The sequence below is a fragment of the Neophocaena asiaeorientalis genome, unplaced genomic scaffold (assembly GCF_003031525.2).
Source record: "Neophocaena asiaeorientalis asiaeorientalis breed wild unplaced genomic scaffold, Neophocaena_asiaeorientalis_V1.1 scaffold59, whole genome shotgun sequence".
Classification (NCBI taxonomy): Eukaryota; Metazoa; Chordata; class Mammalia; order Artiodactyla; family Phocoenidae; genus Neophocaena; species Neophocaena asiaeorientalis.
The window spans coordinates 3,081,338-3,099,310 of NW_020174268.1; the positions used below are offsets into that span (position 1 = coordinate 3,081,338).

General features: G+C 43.1%; 1 protein-coding gene and 2 non-coding genes across 3 annotated transcripts; all 3 read right to left on the minus strand.

The window, feature by feature from the left end:
* Positions 1-13,480: 13,480 nt before the first annotated feature.
* LOC112406712 (small nucleolar RNA SNORA31) lies at positions 13,481-13,605 on the minus strand. The gene has a single exon (XR_003004611.1). It is a non-coding gene; the product is annotated as a small nucleolar RNA SNORA31 (small nucleolar RNA).
* Positions 13,606-14,406: 801 nt separating this feature from the next.
* Positions 14,407-17,826, minus strand: TPT1 (tumor protein, translationally-controlled 1). The gene is made up of 5 exons (XM_024755582.1): positions 17,678-17,826; positions 16,956-17,146; positions 16,450-16,555; positions 15,526-15,642; positions 14,407-14,619 (listed from the first exon to the last, which is right to left on the minus strand). Exons 1-5 carry the CDS (start codon positions 17,741-17,743, stop codon positions 14,617-14,619), a joined length of 483 nt encoding a protein of 160 aa, XP_024611350.1. The 5' UTR covers positions 17,744-17,826; the 3' UTR covers positions 14,407-14,616.
* On the minus strand, positions 14,687-14,814 carry LOC112406711 (small nucleolar RNA SNORA31). Its single transcript, XR_003004610.1, has one exon. It is a non-coding gene; the product is annotated as a small nucleolar RNA SNORA31 (small nucleolar RNA).
* Positions 17,827-17,973: the final 147 nt, after the last annotated feature.

The following is a 17,973-nucleotide window of genomic DNA, read 5'->3' on the forward strand; positions in this document are numbered from 1 at the left end:
CCTAACTGGTGGCAGAATCTCCAGAGGGACTTTTAAAATGTAGACATTCTGATTCAGTAGGTTTGATATGGGGCTCGGCATTGTAAAAAACCGAATTCATGGGCTTCCCTGGTGGCGCAGTGGTTGGGAGTCCGCCTGCCGATGCAGGGGACACGGGTTCGTGCCCCAGTCCAGGAAGATCCCACATACCGCGGAGCGGCTGGGCCCGTGAGCCATGGCTGCTGAGCCTGCGTGTCCGGAGCCTGTGCTCTGCAACAGGAGAGGCCACAGCAGTGAGAGGCCCGCATACCTCAAAAAACTGAATTCATTTAATGAGTAGGTAGCACATTATTCAAAAATTACAAAATGTATGCCGTGAAGAGCCTCCTTTCTGGAGTGTTTCCAGTTTCCTTCCAGAGATTTCCTATCTTTGTGTATCCTTTAGAGACCTTCTATGCCCATACTAGCAAATAAGTTTTTTTGTTTTCCTGAACACACTATTCTGCACTTTGCTTTTTCACATAAAAATATTTTTTGGTGATTATTTCATAGCAGTACACAAAGAGTTCTTCATTCTTATGGCTGCATAATATTTCAATATACAGAATATTTCAATCTACATAACACCTGCTATAATTGAATGTTTGTGTGTCCCCAAAAATCATATGTTGTAATCCTAACCTCCAATGTGATGGTATTAGAAGTGGGCCTTTGGGAAGTGATTAGGTCATAAGGGTGGAGCCTTCATGAATGGGATTGGTGCCCTTATAAGAAGAGACCCTAGAGAGCTCTCACCCCTTCTACCGTGTGAGGACACAGTGAGAAGCTGGCTGTCTACAAACCAGGAAATGGGCCCTCACCAGAACCCAAATATGCTCCAGCCTCCAGAACTATAAGAAACAACTGTGTTGTTCAAGCCACCCAGTTTATGGTACTTTGTTATAGCAGCCCAAATAGACTGAGACAATACCATAATTTATTCAAACAGCCCTCCATTGCTATCACAAATTATACTTCAGAGAACAGCTTTCTGTACACATTTGTTCATTTGCAGTGATTATATAAATAGATTAAATTCCTAGAAGTGGAAGGACCTGGTCAGTGGTTACATGCATTAGTGACGTGATGTCTGGGGGTGCTTGTTTCCCTGCAGCCTCCACAACAGAGGGGTAGCAAAATGTTTTATCTTTGCAATTCGATAGATCAGAAATTATAACAGTGCAATTTTAACTTGTATTTCTTGTATTCTGAGTGAGCTGGAGACTTTTTTCTGTGAACTCTCTGATTATACCCCTTGCCCATTTTTCTATAGGATTGCTGTTCTTTTTCTTATTGGTTTGCAATGTTGGAAAACAATTCTCCATGAATTTCTTTATTTTTAAAATTTTTTAATTTTTAACACCTTTATTGGAGTATAATTGCTTTACAATGGTGTGTTAGTTTCTGCTTTATAACAAAGTGAATTAGCCATACATATACATATATTCCCATATCTCTTCCCTCTTGCGTCTCCCTCCCTCCTACCCTCCCTATCCCGCCCCCTAGGTGGTCACAAAGCACAGAGTTGATCTCCCTTGCTATGTGGCTGCTTCCCACTAGCTATCTATTTTACGTTTGGTAGTGTATATATGTCCATGCCACTCTCTCACTTTGTCACAGCTTACCCTTCCCCCTCCCCATATCCTCAAGTCCATTCTCTAGTAGGTCTGTGTCTTTATTACCGTCTAGCCCCTAGGTTCTTCATGACCTTTTTGGTTTTTTTCTTAGATTCCATATATATATGTGTTAGCATACGGTATTTGTTTTTCTCTTTCTGACTTACTTCACTCTGTATGACACTCTAGGTCCGTCCACCTCACTACAAATAACCCAATTTCCTTTCATTTTATGGCTGAGTAATATTCCATTGTATATATGTGCCACATCTTCTTCATCCATTCATCTCTTGATGGACACTTAGGTTGCTTCCATGTCCTGGCTATTGTATATAGAGCTGCAATGAACATTTTGGTACATGTCTCTTTTTGAATTATGGTTTTCTCAGGGTATATGCCCAGTAGTGGGATTGCTGGGTCATATGGTAGTTCTATTTGTAGTTTTTTAAGGAACCTCCATACTGTTCTCCATAGTGGCTGTATCAATTTACATTCCCACCAACAGAGCAAGAGGGTTCCCTTTTCTCCACAGCCTCTCCAGCATTTATTGTTTGTAGATTTTTTGATGATGGCCATTCTGACTGGTGTGAGATGATATCTCATTGTAGTTTTGATTTGCATTTCTCTAATGATTAATGATGTCAAGCATTCGTTCATGTGTTTGTTGGCAATCTGTATATCTTCTTTGGAGAAATGTCTGTTTAGGTCTTCTGCGCTTTTTTGGATTGGGTTGTTTGTTTTTTTGATATTGAGCTGCATGAGCTGCTTATAAATTTTGGAGATTAATCCTTTGTCAGTTGCTTCATTTGCAAATATTTTCTCCCATTCTGAGGGTTGTCTTTTGGTCTTGTTTATGGTTTCCTTTGCTGTGCAAAAGCTTTTAAGTTTCATTAGGTCCCATCTGTTTATTTTTGTTTTTATTTCCATTTCTCTAGGAGGTGTCCATGAATTTCTCATATTCCTGTATGGTCTGGGTCTTCTGACAAAAGGGCATATTTGGTGGGGGTTTTTTTTTAATTGAAATATAGTTGATTTACAATGTTGTGTTAGTTTCAGGTGTACAGCAAAGTGATTCATATATATATTTTTTCTTCTTTTTCATGTTCTTTTCCATTATGGTTTATTACAATTACAGAATATAGTTCCCTGTGCTATACAGTAGGACCTTGTTGTTTATCTGTTTTATATATAGTAGTTTGTATCTGCTAATCCCAAACTTCTAATTTATCCCTACTCCTCCCCTTTCCCCTTTGGTAACCATCAGTTTGTTTTCTATGTCTCTGAGGCTGTTTCTGTTTTGTATATAAGTTCACTTATATTAGTTTTTAGAATCCTCCTATAAATGATATCATACAATATTTGTCTTTCTCTGTCTGAATTCATTCAGTATGATAATTTCTAGGTCCATCCATGTTACTGCAAATGGCATTATTTCATTCTTTTTTATGGCTGAGTAGTATTCCATTGTGTGTGTGTGTGTGTGTGTGTGTGTGTGTGTGTGTGTACACTGAATCTTCTTTATCCAGTCATCTGTGGATGGACATTTAGGTTGTTTCCGTGTCTTGGCTATTGTATATAGTGCTGCTATGAACATTGAGTGCATGTATCTTTTCAAATTAGACTTTTCTCTGGATATATGCCCTGGAGTGGGATTGCTGGACCATATGGTAACTATTTTTAGATTTTTAAAGAACCTCCATACTGTTCTCCATAGTGGCTGCACCAATTTTTTACATTCCCACCAGCAGTATAGGAGGGTTCTCTTTTCTCAACACCCTCTCCAGCATTTATTATTTGTAGACTTTTTTTAAAAGGTTTAAATTAGTTTTCTTATTTATTTATTTATTAACTATTATTTTTTGGCTGCATTGGGTCTTCATTGCTGCACATGGGCTTTCTCTAGTTGCAGCGAGCAGGGGCAACTCTTCGTTGTGGTGCATGGGCTTCTCATTGGGGTGGCTTCTCCTGTTGCGGAGCACAGGCTCTAAGTGCATGGGCTTCAGTAGTTGCGCCATGCAGGCTCAGTAGTTGTGGTGCATGGGCTTCGTTGCTCCGCAGCATGTGGGATCTTCCTGGACCAGGGCTCGAACCCGTGTCCCCTGCATTGGCAAGCAGATTCTTAACCACTGCGCCACCAGGGAAGCCCCCCTGTAGACTTTTTAATGATGGCCATTCTGACTGGCATCAGGTGATACATCACCATAGTTTTGATCTGCATTTCTCTAATAATCAGTGATGTTGAGCATTTTTTCATGTGCCTATTGGCCACCTCTGTGTCTTCTTTGGAGAAATGTCTATTTCAGTCTTATGCCCATTTTTTGATTGGGTTGTTTGGGTTTTTTTACTATTGAGTTATATGAGCTGTTTGTATATTTAGGAAATTAATCCCTTATTTGTTGCATAGTTTGCAAACATTTTCTCCCAGTCCATAGGTTGTCTTTGTTTATGGTTTTCTTTGCTGTGCAAAAGCTTTTAAATTTGATTAGGTCCCACTTGTTTACTTTTGCTTTTATTTCTATTGCCTTAGGAGACTGACCTAAGAAAACATTGTTACGATTTTATGCCAGAGAATGTATTGCCTATGTTCTCTTCTAGGAGTTTTATGGTGTCATGTCTTATATTTAAATCTTTAAGCCATTTTTAGTTTATTTTTGTGGTGGTGTGTGGGAGCGTTCTAACTTCACTGATTTGCATGTGGCTGTCCAGCTTTCCCAACACTACTTGCTGAAGAGACTCTTTTCTCCATTGTATATTCTTGCCTCCTTTATCAAAGATTAATTGACCATAAGTGTGTCGGTTTATGTCTGGATATTTTATTCTGTTCCATTGATCCATGTGTTTTTGTGCCAATACCATGCTGTTTTTATTACTGTAGCTTTGTAGTATTGTCCTAAGTCTGGGAGGGTTATACCTCCAGCTTTATTCTTTTCCTACAGGATTGCTTTGGCAATTCTGGCTCTTTTATGATTCCATATAAATTTTAGGACTATATGTTCTAGTTCTGTGAAAATGTCATGGGTAATCTGATAGGGATTGCATTAAATCTGTAGATTGCCTTGGGTAGTATGGCCATTTCAGCAATATTAATTCTTCTAATCCAAGAGCATGAGATATCTTTCCATTTATTTGAATTATCTTCAAATTTGCAAAGGATATATTTAAATAACACACATCCTTGGAAGCTACAGATAAGGTATCCCTTTGAAGAGATTTAGAGATGTACCTCTTCAGAGACACCTCAGAGCAATAAACTAGAGATACCTTCCCTTTTTCCCCAGAGATTTGCCTACATTCCAGGTACATGAATAATGTGCTTATCCAGAAGGAAGGATGGGCAGATGTGTTAGCAGCCTTGTAAGCGCAAAGTTTCCTAATTTCAGGGTTCCTCTGCTATAGTGCTCCCACTGCAAGTGCAGGAAGCATCTGGCCCTCAGTATGTCACCCTGTGGGGGGTGGTGGTGGGACCCAATGCAAGATGCTGCTCTGGCTGCTGTTTTTGCTGTGAGGTTATCTCTGACCTAGAGGTCTTATGTCTTCTCATAAAAGGTATATGGAACTATGGTAAGCTAACTTGTTAGCTTGAAAATAGGATCAAATCTCAGATTCTTTACAGTTTCTAACTTAACATATAAAAACTCCTCTGTCTGTAATGTGGTGTGCAAAGAATTCCATCTGTATTTTTAAAAATCATACCAGGTAATTCTGAAGTGCGACCAGGGATGAGACAAGGGTGTTACATTTTTCCAAGACTCAGCAAAATGCCACATCTCCCACCATGGAATCGCACATCGGACATAACTTTGGAATCTAGAGTAGGATAAGAAAAAGCCCATCATGCAGTAGCAAATGCAAAGAGCATTACAGTTAACTCTAGACCCTAGAGAAAGCTAAGCATTTACAGACATGAGGTGCTCTGAAAAAGAATCATTTCACCATTAAGGCAGAAGAGAAGCATTTTGCATTCTTTGCGATTAGGTACCTCAGCCTTTGACTCAACTAGCAAACTGCCGGGACCGGTGACTCGTGCGGAAAGCACTTCAGGTAGAAGATACTGCTCTCTTTCAGACCAAACATTCTTTTTTTTTTTTTTTTTTAACATCTTTATTGGGGTATAATTGCTTTACAATGGTGTGTTAGTTTCTGCTTTATAACAAAGTGAATCAGTTATACACATACATATGTTCCCATATCTCTTCCCTCTTGCGTCTCCCTCCCTCCCACCCTCCATATCCCACCCCTCCAGGCGGTCACAAAGCACAGAGCTGATATCCCTGTGCCATGCGGCTGCTTCCCACTAGCTGTCTACCTTACGTTTGTTAGTGTGTATATGTCCATGACTCTCTTTCGCCCTGTCACAGCTCACCCTTCCCCCTCCCCGTATCCTCAAGTCCGTTCTCCAGTAGGTCAGACCAAACATTCTTGTCTGGTTACCCACTTTTCCAGAATTAGAGACTGCATTTGAAAACAGGAGCGGCACAGGGAAGTGTGGTTCAAAGTACTTCAGGGACTCGTGAAAGCTCACGATTTACTCCAGCAGCAAGTCCATACGGAATGCCATCGGCAAAGAAGGAAGACTGACAAAACCCCGCTCCTTGCTTTCAGGAATAACAGTGACGCAAAGGAAAGGAATTCAGTGACTTCAGTAAAGCGGGAGAGGGTGGATGCAGAAATCAGTAACTCTTCCAAGATGAAACGCAGCGCAGTCCTGTAGAAAAGAACGAGACTTCCGTGCAAAGAGTCAGAGTCACGCCACCTGCGTTCCCCCTGGCAGCTGAGGGAGGATGGGAAGGAGAGGCAGGTAAGCTTGAACAGGTAAGCAAGTGGCCCAGCTATGAAAGGTTTTGTACAGAATTTCCTTAAAACTTTATGTTGAAGGAAATAGTGTGTTCCTTCAAAAACAGCTTTCCATTTGCACCTTCCCAAGTTGTACACCCAGATACAAAGCAGAAAGAGTAAATGCACAGTGGCCGGCTGGCAATTTGGATACACCCTCTCGGTGAATAACCCTATTGAAATTCCCTATTGGTTATTCCATCAAATGGGTCATTCCTGGGTTGTGTGCTCACGGGCCTTAGCCATGATTTAGCAAAACCCAAAAATCTGTGTCTGGGATGTGAAGGCCGGTAGAGTGTGCTCAACCTCTAAAACCCTCCTGTTCCTTGTAAGACTGCAGCTATTCTCACATTTCTCCCTTGGAGAAGAGGCATATGTCGAAATCCACCTAGTCAAAGCTCACATTTGCACTTTTAGTCCACGGGAGCAAATTTGATTAGATGTTGGTCAGCTGCCTATTATGTGCACAAGAGGACAGAATTCACTGGGGCCAACAAGCCGCCTCCATTTCTCCCGACCAGCTTACCCTGCTCGGCTTGCCACCGATTACCAGCCTCTGACAGTATACTCACCTCTCCCTTCCGCCCAGGCATGATTACAGGCAGATCGGGTGGGAGGAGTGGGAAAGAGCTTCAGACAACCTGAGGGGGTAGAAGAGAATATTCAGCAAGATTACCAGAGGATATTGACAGAGGAAGGCTAGCAGTAGCTGCAAGGGGTTTTGCACAACTCTCATCCCCATGAACCATAGGGTTTAGTAACTCCCTCCGAAAAACAAGCCTCCACGTGGCTCTTGGGATGCTAAAATCTCTGCTGCTCCCACATTCACACCCAGTCCTGCCCCCGCTTGTCTGTGGAGCAGAGAACAGGTGGCACATTACTTAACCAATTTTCAAAAGCTTAGTCACTTCTGCTTTTAATAGGTGCCAGCAGTTGGTATTTACCGTCCCGCTGATATTACGGCAGCCATCAAGGGTACTGCCACCCAGCCCGTGTTCCACTTGACACAATCCATCCATGTGGAGTTAACACAATGGAGGAAGCTTAGGCAGGATGGGGTGCTTGCCCGGTGATGGAGAAAGACATTATAATGCATCACACCAAGAGTTGAGTTGACCTGGCTTCCAGTTTTGTACTTGCCGTCTGCTGATAAACATTATCTCACCTCCCTGAGGTAGTCAAAAGAGGCGTATGTTTTCTTTCTTTTTTAAAAAAAATTAATTTATTTATTTATCTTTGTCTGCATTGGGTCTTCATTGCTGCGCGTGGGCTTTCTCTAGTTGCGGCGAGCAGGGGCTACTCTTCATTGCGGTGCGCGGGCTTCTCATTGCAGTGGTTTCTCTTGTTGCAGAGCACGGGCTCTAGGTGCGGGGGCTTCAGTAGTTATGGCACATGGGCTCAGTAGTTGTGGTTCGCAGGCTCAGTAGCTGTGGTGCACGGGCTTAGTTGCTCCGCAGCATGTGGGATCTTCCCGGACCAGGGCTCGAACCCGTGTGCCCTGCATTGGCAGGTGGATTCTTAACCCCTACACCACCAGGGAAGTCCCGTATGTTTTCTTTTTAACTTCATGGGCAATAATTGTCCTCCTTTCACTTGCCAGTTTTTCCCCCCGGGTTGAACATCAGTTTGGGTATTTGACTCAAACTATAAATTGGCAGTTCTTGAGGGAGACTTCCAAATTAATGTACTCAAGGAGAAGGAAATTACGTATATAGCTCTGTTTTGAATAGATGTCCACCAAATACCAACTCTCTGTGATTTGCCAAATTTCTACCAGCTGCTCAGGGAATGGAAGGTTATGAACTTGGTGGAATAATTTTATAACCCTGCACTGTAGATGAGGCCATAGCAAGCTGCGTTTGATAATGAACTAGGGTTTCCTGCTGTCTCTACACGTGAAGAAAATGGCCAAGTACACGACTGGATTTCTAGCGTCATACTAAATGTTAGAAACTCAGGACTGAATGACGTCTAGTAGCTCTGTGAGGCTATTTAAAATACTATAATCTTTATCATTTTTTAAAATTAATTTCTACTGGAGTATAGTTGATTTACAATGTGGTGTTAGTTTCTACTGTACAGCAAAGTGAATCAGTTATCCATATACATATATCCACTCTTTTTTAGATTCTATTCCCATGTAGGTCATTACAGAGTATTAAGTAGCGTTCCCTGTGCTATACAGTAGGTCCTTACTAGTTATCTATTTTGTATGGTGTATATATGTCAATCCCAATCTCCCAATTTATCCCTCCCCCCGACTTTCCCCCTTGGTAAGCATAAATTTGTTTTCAATATCTGTGACTCTATTTCTGTTTTGCAAATAAGTTCATTTGTACCATTGTTTTTTAGATTCCATATATAAGCGATATCATATATTTGTCTTTCTCTGACTTACTTTACTCAGTATGACAATCTCTAGGTCCATCCACGTTGCTGCAAATGGCATTATTTTGTTCTTTTATGGCTGAGTAATATTCCATTGTATATATATGAATTTTTAAATTTTATTTATTTATGTTTGGCTGCATTGGGGCTTCATTGCTGTGCACAGGTTTTCTCTATTTGCAGCGAGCGTGGGCTACTCTTCGTTGTGGCGTGCGGGCTTCTCACTGTGGCGGCTTCTCTTGTTGCGGAGCACGGGCTCTAGGCACGCAGGCTTCAGTAGTTGTGGCATGCGGGCTCAGTAATTGTGGCTCGTGGGCTCTAGAGCACAGGCTCAGTAGTTGTGGCGCACGGGCTTAGTTGCTCCGTGGCATGTGGGATCTTCCCAGACCAGGGATTGAACCCGTGTCCCCTGCGTTGGCAGGCGGATTCTTAACCACTGCGCCACCAGGAAAGTCCTCCGTTGTATATATGTACCACATCTTCTTTATCCATTCACCCGTTGATGGACATTTAGGTTGCTTCCATGACCTGGCTATTGTAAATAGTGCTGCAATGAACATTGGGGTGCATGTATCTTTTTGAATTATGGTTTTCTCTGGATATATGCCCAGGAGTGGGATTGCTGGATCATATGGTAGCCCTATTTTTAGTTTTTCAAGGAAAATACTGTTATCTTTTGACTGGCAATTGTGGTCTGTGTCCTCTCCCAGAGAACCCCTCAAGTGAGTCACCTAGTGTTTGAATTCTCATTTCTCCTAAATGGTGACTCACACATAAAGAAGCACTGCATATGGTGTCCCCCTGTCCCCCAGTCTCCTGGTCCCCACTCTACCTCAAAGCTCGGAAAAGAGCACCGTGCATTTATAAACGAAAGCAGATGTCAAGTGTATCCTGGAGTGGGAGGGGGGAGGTCAGTCATTGAGAGAATCATCGAGCAAGCAATTACCTTGGAAAGAATCCCCACCCAGGCTCATAGTTGGCAATTTTCTCACTGAATTGTGTGGACTCCTGCAAAAACCACATCCATTTGAGGCTCTCAGGGCTCAGCGTAAGGAGAACTCTTAAATGTACGAAACCACGTATAGTAGCACAAATCCGCAATGTACAAGCTCTCAAACAAACTGGAACGTGCTGGTAGTTGAAAACATGCCCGCACAGTAGTGGAAATCTGCTTTGGACAGCCAACAAGCATGCAGTCCAACGTACCACCGCTGAACTGAGGGATGGACTTGGAGGACTTCAGTGGGATAAATATAAACTACCAGCATTATTATCATTTTTAACTTTATCTGCAAACTCTAAGTTTAAAGAACCTATCCTATTTGAGATGGCTGTCATAACAGCCGACTTCAGAGGGACTTCCCTGGTGGTCCAGACTCCGTGCTTCCAATGCAGGGGGCGCGGGCTCGATCCCTGGTGGGGGAACTAAAGATCCCACTTGCTGAGTGGTGCAAGGTATCTCTCCAGGTAGATAGTGTCAGAACTGAGTTGAATGGTAGGACACCCAGGTGGTGTTGCAGAGCTGCTTGGTGAGGGGAAAAACATACACACATTTGGTGACCAGAAGTGGAGTACTGAGTGTAAAGGAGACACACAGGAGTGCTTTTCCTTTATTTATGTTTTTTTGGCCGTGCTGCACGTCCTGTGGGATCTGAGTTCCTAGACCAGGGATCGAACCCGCACCCACTGCAGTGGGAGCGTGGACTCTCAACCACTGGACTGCCGGCGTAAGTCCCTCCTTTAAGATTTTTAAATTCACAGCCAAAAAAAAACACTTAATTCAATGAAAGGTGTAGAGCATCCTTTACTTGTGTATGTTAAAGTATTTCAGTCAAGGACTTCTCCTTTGGAATAATGCAATATTAAATGTCAACAAAAGAACCAAATATCCAAAGAAGTAGCTCACGTTTTTATGCAGTATCAAAAGAAAACTTTTTCAATGAAGTGATTTTTAAGTATGGTCCACAGCCCCAGAGGACCATAATCTACCCAAAAACCAGCAAGTTGGGCCCTCAGTTTTTATGGACCAAGTCTCTGGAAACACTCACCAGTTGCTGCAAAATGAGCTTTTGCAGGAATGTTTGTGGCCCATGAGGGGGTCGTTAGCCAGACTTTTACCATAGAATTAAGAGTTGTATAGTATGACCTACTAAGTGCAAGTCACCAGTCACTAAGATGTGGTCTCTATTAGTTCAGGTCCCCCTGGCTTCAGTTCCATTTTACTGAGAGTATCCTGGCTACTAGCCCAGGTCACAGCCCCAAGCACATGCGCACACAGATGCTCAGAACCTTACAAGGAGGCTTTGTTGTCAGGCTTTGTTCAAGTTGGTTGAGGTTTTTGCTACTCTTCTTGCAATTTTACCAGTATAGTTCGCAGTTATTGGATAAACCCCGCAGTTCAGATGGAATTTACTGTCCGTGCACTATTTACTAGTGATCTGATTAGATTTTAAGAAAAAATGTCTGATGGTTCGAATGAGTCATTTACACTATTGCTCAAGCAGATTCGCACGTATCTTGCATCTTGACGTTTCATGGGCAATATGCCCCCTGTGAGTTTGCTGTTCTCTTGAGCCGATCTTAATCAGGCCTTCTTCCCTACAACTCAAACCAAACACCTGTCGAGTCCACCATTCTCAGTGCTCACCTTACTTGACCTGTTCACCACACGTAACCCTGTGGACTTGCTCCTTACGAAAACGCTGTCCACTTGACCTCCAGGCCTCTCCCTTGGTTTTCCTACCTCAGGGGCAGTTCCCTCTTAACCACTCTGTGGGTTCATCGCGCTGACCAATCTATGTTGGAGGGCCGAGTCCATCCTGCCTGGGTGACCTCACAGTTCTAGCTTCAGATGTCATGCGTTATATCTTCCCAGCAGATATTCTTCACTTTACACCACTTCCCTTTTACAAGACCTAGCTACACTAGTACTTGATCCCGCTAATCAAAAGAAATCCGAAGAGAATTTTCCCCTTTACGAAAAAAGGGCGAACATTGAAAACGGCATTCAGCATTTCTTTTGCAGTGAGGCCTCAGAGGCAGCGTGCACCCCAGGCAGCTTCCCCAGAACTAGTCAACATCTGTATGAAGCTACCGTAGCTCTGAGCTGTGTCTGAGCATGTGTTTATCTCAGTTTATTTTCTGTATCCATTAGCAAGATGTGTCCTAAGGTAATTGCTTCTTTGCTTTATACCATTTCAGCTTAAGAAAGGTTTCACAGGAAGGTTCTTTCAGATGCTGGGGAAGCCTGTATCTCTTAAATTCTCTAATTCTCCTCCTGACTGCTTACCTAGTTCACTTCAGTCAAGAGTCAGCATCTCAGTTTAGCTTATCCAAAACTGAACTCTTGATTTCCTATCCTCAGTCTTCCCCGTCTCAGTGTTAACTCCTTTCTTCCAGATGCTCAGGACAAAACACTTGGCATCACCCTTCAATCCATTCTTTGACCTCATTCAACACATCAGCAAGTCCTGTTCTCTAATTTCCAACCACCTCAAGTATCACCCTAGACTAAGCCACTATCATCTCTCACCTAAAAATATTATACATCATTGTTCTCTTTGCTTTTACAGTTACCCAAAGCCAAAATGACCTTTTAGGTCAGATCATGTCACCCTTCTGTTCAAAAGCCCTCTGGTGGCTTCCCTGCCTGATCTGGTTTCCTCTTTTCCTGTGTACTTACCTCAGCTTTTCCTCTTGCCATCTTGGGTCCAGCATACTGGCCACCTTTTCAACTGAACATGTCAGCCACACAACTTCAGACACTACATTTGCTCTTTGGCCTGTAACGCTCTGCCCCCAGATATCCACATCACCTCCTTCCTTGCTTTCAGCTTCCTATTCAAGTTATCACATTACAAAAGCCTTCCTCAACAATACTACAAGAGTCCTTTCTCCACCTGTTTTACATACATGTAGCCCAGAGCTTCAAGTCCACTAGGAACGTACCTGTTTCAAACTAGGCAGCAGTGATACAAACACATGCTTTCTAAGAAGTACTCACCACCTGTTATTCTTGCACAAAATATCTTAACCTGGCTCTAACTGGGAGTTAACTAGACAAAGAGCCAACATAAGCATTCTTAGGCAACTACCAGAACCTGCTCCCTATATGAAGCCTCTGTATTGCTATTCCTGTTCTTCCAGTCCTTTCCACACGAGCTCACTGAATCAGGCTGCCGCTTACCTCAAGACTTCTCCCACTACCAGATTATCCTCACCTCCACAGCACTGACCACTGCCTGAAAATTCTCTTCCGACAGTATGTTTCAGAGGCAGGTAAGTGGCCTCCTAGATCACTGGTGCTCAAAACCACCCTCAGCATGAGTGCAGTTTCCAGTAGTTGGGTATGCTTTCACCAGTCACCAGGGGGCACTACCAACCTGATGAGCATTTGTCTTAGGCTCTGAACCACACCTCCGTCTCTTGAAGTCACTGGCTGCACCCTGGGTTCACATAAAAGCATCACTGGCTTGCCTTTAGACTTAACCCTTATGCTTTTACGAGTGAAATCAGAAGGCAAGGGTGTAGGGGAATAATTTTCCCGTATTTTTCTTGTAAACTCTTACGAATTCTTCTTTGGAATCTTGGAGGCTTTTACTGTTATTTGTAAATTGCGATTTTCTCCCTGTATTCTCCCATTCAACCTGGACTACCACAACCGGACAGAAAGTGCAAGGACTTTTTTCTTGCATCTGTATTGGAAACCTTAGCAGATAGTAACTGCTCCAGGCATGTCAAATAGATGCATTTTCATATCCTTGTTCTGATACCCACAGCCTTTTCAGATACAATTTTTTGACTAGTACCTGCTTTCCCTCTGCCCACCAAGTATCCCACACTCCATCTGTAATTTCACCTTTAAAACAGGGGCCAGCAAACCTTTCCTGTAAAGGGCCACATGGTTATTTTAGGGCTTGCAGGCCCTTAGATCTGTCACTAATCTCTGCTCTTGCAGTGTCAGAGCCAGCCAATACATAAACAAATGGGCACGGCAGTGTTCCAATAAAACTAGACACAAACTGAGATTTTGTATTTTTTCACATCCCGTAAGCTATTTTGAACCACTTAAAAATGTACCACCTTAGTCCCACAAAAACAGGTGGTAGGACAAGCCAGTTTGCCAACCCTGTTCCAAGAAGTTTGACACAAGTATTCCAGGAGATGTCTAGATTTCTCTAGAACTTGGCTCTACTTGCTTTGTAAATAAGCTGAGACAATACTTTGCTTCCAACTGTGTTAAGTCTCTTTTTATTCTTTTGGTAATTTCTTCCAGAGTTAACTACTTCCATTTGTAGGTGATGAAATGTGTAAGAGATCCACTTCAAATGTTGGCACTGCTATGAGCATGGTCTTTCCCCTTTATTTCAACTCAATTACTGTTGATTCTTGTTTATATTCCAAGTCCCGGAAGTGGTTTTCATTGCAGAAGTTATCTGAAGATGGTCTTATGCTTTCTAGTAGTGGTCTACAACCAGGTTCTAGCTTCTCCAGGAAGGCTACACAGGATGGATTTAGATATTACATATTAAACTAAGAGGCATTCTCTCAATTGAGTTTAAATGCATTTTATTTTTAGACAACCTACATGACATGTTTCTTTTCCTCAAAAACAATGCCTCCGCTCCAAACAAATCAACATCAAAACGAAGAGCTCAAGATGACATCAGTCCCATTTGTCTAAGTCCTGGTGTTGTGTGGATGGAAAGCAGCAGCCAGCCAGTTATGACGAGCAGGCGATAGATCCGAACAGCCAAATCCGTTACTGTGAAAACAAGGAAGACCCCATTAACACCTTTCCAATATGAAAATACTTAACGTTTCTAGGCTGCAAATGTATTCCCCTATTCAATCTGGGCTGCCACAAAGACAGACAGAAAGCGCAGGGATTTTTCTTTTGCATCCTAGTGCAAACCAAAAGAACAACAGCGGATTGTTCAAGGTCTATCAGTGGATGCGGAAATGTCTCATTCTGAGAAAGTTCCACTCACTTTGTTCTAATGAAAGACTCACACATTCTTTGAGTCCCTTTAGACATTTCTGTTCATTGCTGCCCCAATCCTGTTTAGTGTAGCCTTAAATTTATCTTACTCCTAATTACAGAAGCCCCCAAAGGCTAGGATAATGAATGCCTTCATTTCTATATTGCCTCTAGCAATTCCTTGCATAGCAGACGTTCAATTTTAGTAAAGCAACTGGCATACTGGATCAGCAGCCAACTCTCAACTGTACTTACTAAAAGCTAGTGACATCGAGGCTTTCACGACCAGCTGCCAATTATCAGTAAATAAGGGTGAACGGTTTCTTTACAGAAAGGTTTTAATACGCATGTATATGTGCAGCAAAACAGGAGAAAGGCAGTCTGATTTCAACAAGCCATTTCTATAGGGAAGATAAACAGAGTGTTATCTCTGATCTCTAGAGCTCAGGATTTAAGCTATGCTTTGTAATGTCACCTATAAGTTTTCTGCAGATAAAGACTCTAAGCCTTTCTGTACCATAAAAATCTTTTACATGTGAAACACCCTCTTTATGCCCCTAAGAGAATTAAGACCTAGAGCCTCAGTTAAAAAGGATCCATTTTAACTATCCTAGTGGCAAAACAAGGAGGATTATGCCTAGGGTATCTCCATTTTTACATTAATGATTCAACCCACTTCTTTACACTTACACATTTTTCCATTTCTAGACCGTCCTTAAAGAAAATCATATACGGGGTCACACCGTCCTCACGGTAGTCCAGCAGAGCGACCATGCCATCTGGATTCATGTTTTCACCAATAAAGAACTTAGGAAGCAAACAAATACTCAGAATTACATTATGCACGGATGTGTTGTATCAAAACAATAAATCAAAGGAAGATTCAGAACACCGCTATTTAAGTCAAGGGATTTCAGCAACTAAAGGCTCTGATGCCTAGGAGGAAAAACGCTCACTAATCCAACTTCAGTTCACTCAAAGTACTAATAATAACAACCAAATAAAAGTACAGAGCAATCCAGGGACACGAGGCTTTCAGGAAACTTACTCAGCCCCACACATCCATTTCCAAACCCTACAAACAAGGCTTTTTACATAGTCAAGCACAGGGAACATAAAGCTAGCAACGAGAGCATATAACATGAGAAGTTATCTTATGGCCAGAAGACGAATGAAAACCGGAAAATTAAAGAGCCAGGTTGTGTTCATTTTTTTTCTTAGGGGTAAAGGAAAGTCACTGAAGTTTCTCAATAGGACAAGCTCAGATCAGAAAGGGCTTCGGCGGCAACAAGACACACTGGAAGTGGAAAGAGAAAACTGGAAGACCACTTGGGAGTTAACAAGCAGTCCAAGAGAAAGAACTGGGAAATGTATGTTATCTGAGTACAGATAAGATTCTGGAACCAGAAGACAAGATCTGGAAACATGCTTAGGAGCAGAGAAAGCTACTTCCTACAGCCTAGACTACTGGAGTTGAATCTATGAAGTATTTAAACTGTTCAAATGACCGAGAAAATAACCACAGCTTAATTACATCAGAGATTCATCAAGCAACTCATTTTTTGCTCAGTTAAAATTGTACAGTCCTTCGGTCCAAATATGTAAGTTATTTACCTGATAGTTTTTGAAATTAGCAAGGATATGCTTGATCTGTTCTGCAGCCCCTGTCATAAAAGGTTTTACTCTTTCTGGTCTCTGTTCTTCAAGCTTCCCTTTGATTCTAAAACAACATTTTATTGATAGGTTATTCAGTTCTGAGCAAAATATATTTTCATTAAGTAAAAATTACAAACTGAAACCAGCGGTCACTGAGCAAAATAACGTGGCGCACGCAATCAAGAAATTACTAGCTCACAGGAGGGACGTGTTAATCCACAAGACTGTTTCTAACTTGGAATTTCATGTCAGCTTATCTCCACAGTACTATTCTAAAAAGGTGAAACCAACCACATGCCCCAGTACGCGCACATTATTTTACTTATAGAAAAACCACCACCCTTCTGAGCTCATTAATAAAAAGACCTCTGACAAGCACGCCTGCCGCTAAAAATCTCAGTTAGCCAACCCCTAAATCCTATAGGATTTTCAGACCTCGACTGGGGTGTGCCGGTATCACTTACGACTTCATGTAATCTTTGATGTACTTCTTGTAGGCTTCTTTTGTGAAGCTGGTTTCCTGCAAGTGATGGTTCATGACAATATCCACACCAGTGATTACCGTGCTTTCGGTACCTTCGCCCTCGGGGCCTTCAGCGGAGGCATTTCCACCGATGAGCGAGTCATCAATGTTACCCTCTGTCCTACTGACCATCTGCATTAACAAAAAGTTTAGTTGCTAACACATACTCGACTTTACCATAAACGCATCCAAAAAAATCTATGCTGGCACCTCATGTACCCGTCATCCTTCCACCAAACATTTAGTTCTTGTCGAATACCATGAACACGTTATGGGGGAAAAGATTCTAAAATCGATTTCCTTAAACACCTCAGCTCAACAATTCTTTGTCGACCGTAACGGAAAGGGGGTCATTTACAACCCAGTGGAAGTTTTGCGTGGGCTGTCGGGTTGAATAGCCAAGTAGGGATAAGGCAAACACCGAAGGACTTGGGGCTCCCAAACCGGAGACAACCTGTCCGGGACCGCCTGGGAGGAGGATGGGCGCCGAAGCGGCGGACCTATTTCCAGGCTCAGCTCCGCCTCCACTTTTCTAGAAAAACCCGAGCCCGGAAAGAGCGTCTCCTCCGCCAGGAGGCAACGGCGAGGATTGCACAACCCCGGGCGGGGGAGCGGCGGAAACCCGAGCCTACCCGGCCCCGCGCCGCGACCCAGCCGACTCACCTTCCCCTCCACCTCCAGACACAGCCCGTCCGCGACCTCCCGGATCTTGTAGATGTCGGAGAACATCTCATCATCTGTTCGGGGACATATACCCCGGTCACGGTACGCCCGAGGCCCGAGCGGGCGCCATTTCCCGCGCCGGCCGGCCGCACGCGGCCCCCGCCCCTCCCCGGGCGCTCGAAACCCCGACGCGCGCGCCCCAAGCACCGACCCTCCTCGCTCCCAGGAAGGCGCCGGCGTCCCCCAGGCCCACGACACGGCGACGGCGGCCGCCTCCCCGCCCCCACCCACACCCC